The sequence below is a fragment of the Monopterus albus genome, unplaced genomic scaffold (assembly GCF_001952655.1).
Source record: "Monopterus albus unplaced genomic scaffold, M_albus_1.0 scaffold128.1, whole genome shotgun sequence".
NCBI lineage: Eukaryota > Metazoa > Chordata > Actinopteri > Synbranchiformes > Synbranchidae > Monopterus > Monopterus albus.
The window spans coordinates 1,175,188-1,177,557 of record NW_018128008.1 but is presented as its reverse complement, the minus strand read 5'-3'; the positions used below and the strand labels follow the sequence as shown (position 1 = coordinate 1,177,557).

Sequence of the window (2,370 nt, the reverse complement as noted above, 5' to 3'; positions counted from 1 at the left end):
AGGGGATAGAATCACCACTGATGCATAAAGAATAAACAATAGTATTAGATATGAGAATTGTCAAAGAGTCAGTCAGTCATCGTGGCCACAAGGTAGAGTCAGTCAGGTCGGTCGTTTCTCCTATGCACATTCATAGCGCCATCCTGCAGTCTTCCTTCCACGTGCTCCTTTGTTTTCATCCGGCCTCAAAACCTACTGCAACTTGCTTCAAAAGCCACTTAAATCACTCATGTAAGGTGGAGCACCTTCACATCCTCCAAATGTCCCTCTATCTTGCATACCTCAAACCCATCCAGTTCAACTTTCTAATTCTTTCTTTTCATCTTCCCCAAGAACTGTCTTCCATCTCATGGCCGCCTCATACAGTACCGACCCCAAGGTGCCGGGTTTACATTCTTTCCACTGTTCACATATATTTAGTGCCACAGTAAAAAGTTAGACAAACATGTAAACACATATTAACAAGTTTAGGTGAATGGCGCAGTGTCCACGTGACCGACCCAGCCAAGAAGCTTCTACACAGAGACTCCACACGCTTGGCTGTTGAGGGTATCCCAGCCAAATCACTTGTTTTAGACACCAAAACTGCAATACCATAATTATATAATCCCAAACTGCTATTCCAATGCCCCCCACAACAGAACTACTTAATTGAGTGCAGGAATTCTCAAACAAGAAGCTGCTTGATATGCTGTTTCTCAAGACAGTCAAAAATCTCTTTCAAGTAGGAAACCAACCAACAATTATTGTGAACAATAACAAACTTGTCCCTGTGTCCTTATTGACAATTTAACAGTAGCCAAACCTCACTTTTACAGTGACTACACTCACTTTAGCGGCAACAAGCTAATTCTCGGCATTGGGCTTATTTCTGGCATCAAGTTTTATTTTATAAAACCTGGATTCTACACTCATATTAGTGGCAATGCTCTTCAGCACATGTGAGCAATGGACACAAAATAGATGTCCCTCCACTTTTCTCAGAGCCTGCAGAGCTGCAGAAGTGTGTGTTTCCAGACTCTCTGGTGACTGTATCAGAGGGCGGCAGAGACCTGGGGAAGTTCACTGTGACAGTGGAGTTTGCCTGTAGAGTCCAGCGTCCCTGTCTGCTGCTACGTGCTCAGAGCCAAGGAGCCATTGATGATGCCCCTTGTGGAACAATTGTCACAGGTGAGCAGAGGCAAGGGCTGTCCAGAGAGGCTGACCTATATTGTTTCATTCCCTTTTAAATGTGTCACTGTGCCTTATCTTCATGTAATTCACCTTGTCATCATCAACAATTTAAGTTTACCTGTCTACTGACCTGGAGGTGCTGGAAGAAGATTACCATGAGTATGTGAAGGTGAGTCACATCCCAAAATCACATACTGTATATTGTCTGTGAATACATTATGCCCTCATTCTTATACCACATCTTTCTAGTATTTTTACTTTGCATTCCTGACTTTTAAACACTCTTTTTCCACTTCTCCAGCTTGAAGACCACAGTTTGGACAAGAGGTGTCACATGGTGCAGCATGACGGGCAGATGGTGATCAATAAGGTTACTACTATAGGAGAGGTGAGAGAAGAAATGATAGGACAGGAGTCAACTGTCTGAAATCACGACAAAACAGCAGTAAAGTTCTATCAGCCACGGGTCTCGGAAACATTATAAGTGACATAGATGCTAATATGATGGTTAAAAACCAAGTCAAAGAAAGCTGCTACCTATACCCTTTTGCCCTCATCTTGTTACAATGTGGTTGATGTTACACAACCGTTAAGATTTTTGCTTAGAGATGTCGACAGACCAAGTAATGTGTAATCCATTTTTCTGACTGTGTGTGTACAGGAGGTGATGAAGGAGAGTGTTTCTTATCCTATGTCTGCTTTAAGAGGGCTAGTAACAGAGGGTTCCAACTTGCTGTTGATGCGTCTGATCGCTCTGAGGAAGATGGTGCCAGAACACATGACCTTCATCTCTTTCGACCAGGGGTTATACATCACCCACACCATCTTTGTAAGTAATTGTACGTCTGTGCAACACTTTTTGATCAGTCAGTGAGTTAACTGAAGAGTGAACTAATCTGTGTGTGGTCAGAGTGAGCTGGGTCTGAAGCAGCTGGAGGTTGACGGTGAGGCTGTGGAGGTATTTGGGGTGGAGAGGACTGTTCACTCTGTGGAGGACAGCCCCACCACCTGGCAGTGCTACTTCTTGGATGATGGGTAAGATAAATGACTATATACATCTCTAGGCTCTTAGACAAGTTCACTGCCACCACTGTGGATGAAACAGGAAGCAGTGGAACCGAATCATGACATATCATCCCCCACAAGGATGGCTCCCAGACATCCAAACACAAACCAAAACAGGACCAAGCAGGGAGG

At 43.9% G+C, this 2,370-nt stretch overlaps 1 protein-coding gene across 1 annotated transcript in view; it reads left to right on the top strand.

Moving 5' to 3' along the window:
• Positions 1-2,212, top strand: part of LOC109967392 (ciliogenesis-associated TTC17-interacting protein-like) — a 2,498-nt gene extending 286 nt beyond the window's left edge. The window contains exons 2-7 of the mRNA XM_020612919.1: positions 334-379; positions 985-1,170; positions 1,287-1,342; positions 1,475-1,561; positions 1,835-2,002; positions 2,084-2,212. Of these exons, the coding sequence (XP_020468575.1) occupies positions 334-379; positions 985-1,170; positions 1,287-1,342; positions 1,475-1,561; positions 1,835-2,002; positions 2,084-2,212 (672 nt within the window). The remainder of the gene's footprint in view (positions 1-333; positions 380-984; positions 1,171-1,286; positions 1,343-1,474; positions 1,562-1,834; positions 2,003-2,083) is intronic.
• Positions 2,213-2,370: the final 158 nt, after the last annotated feature.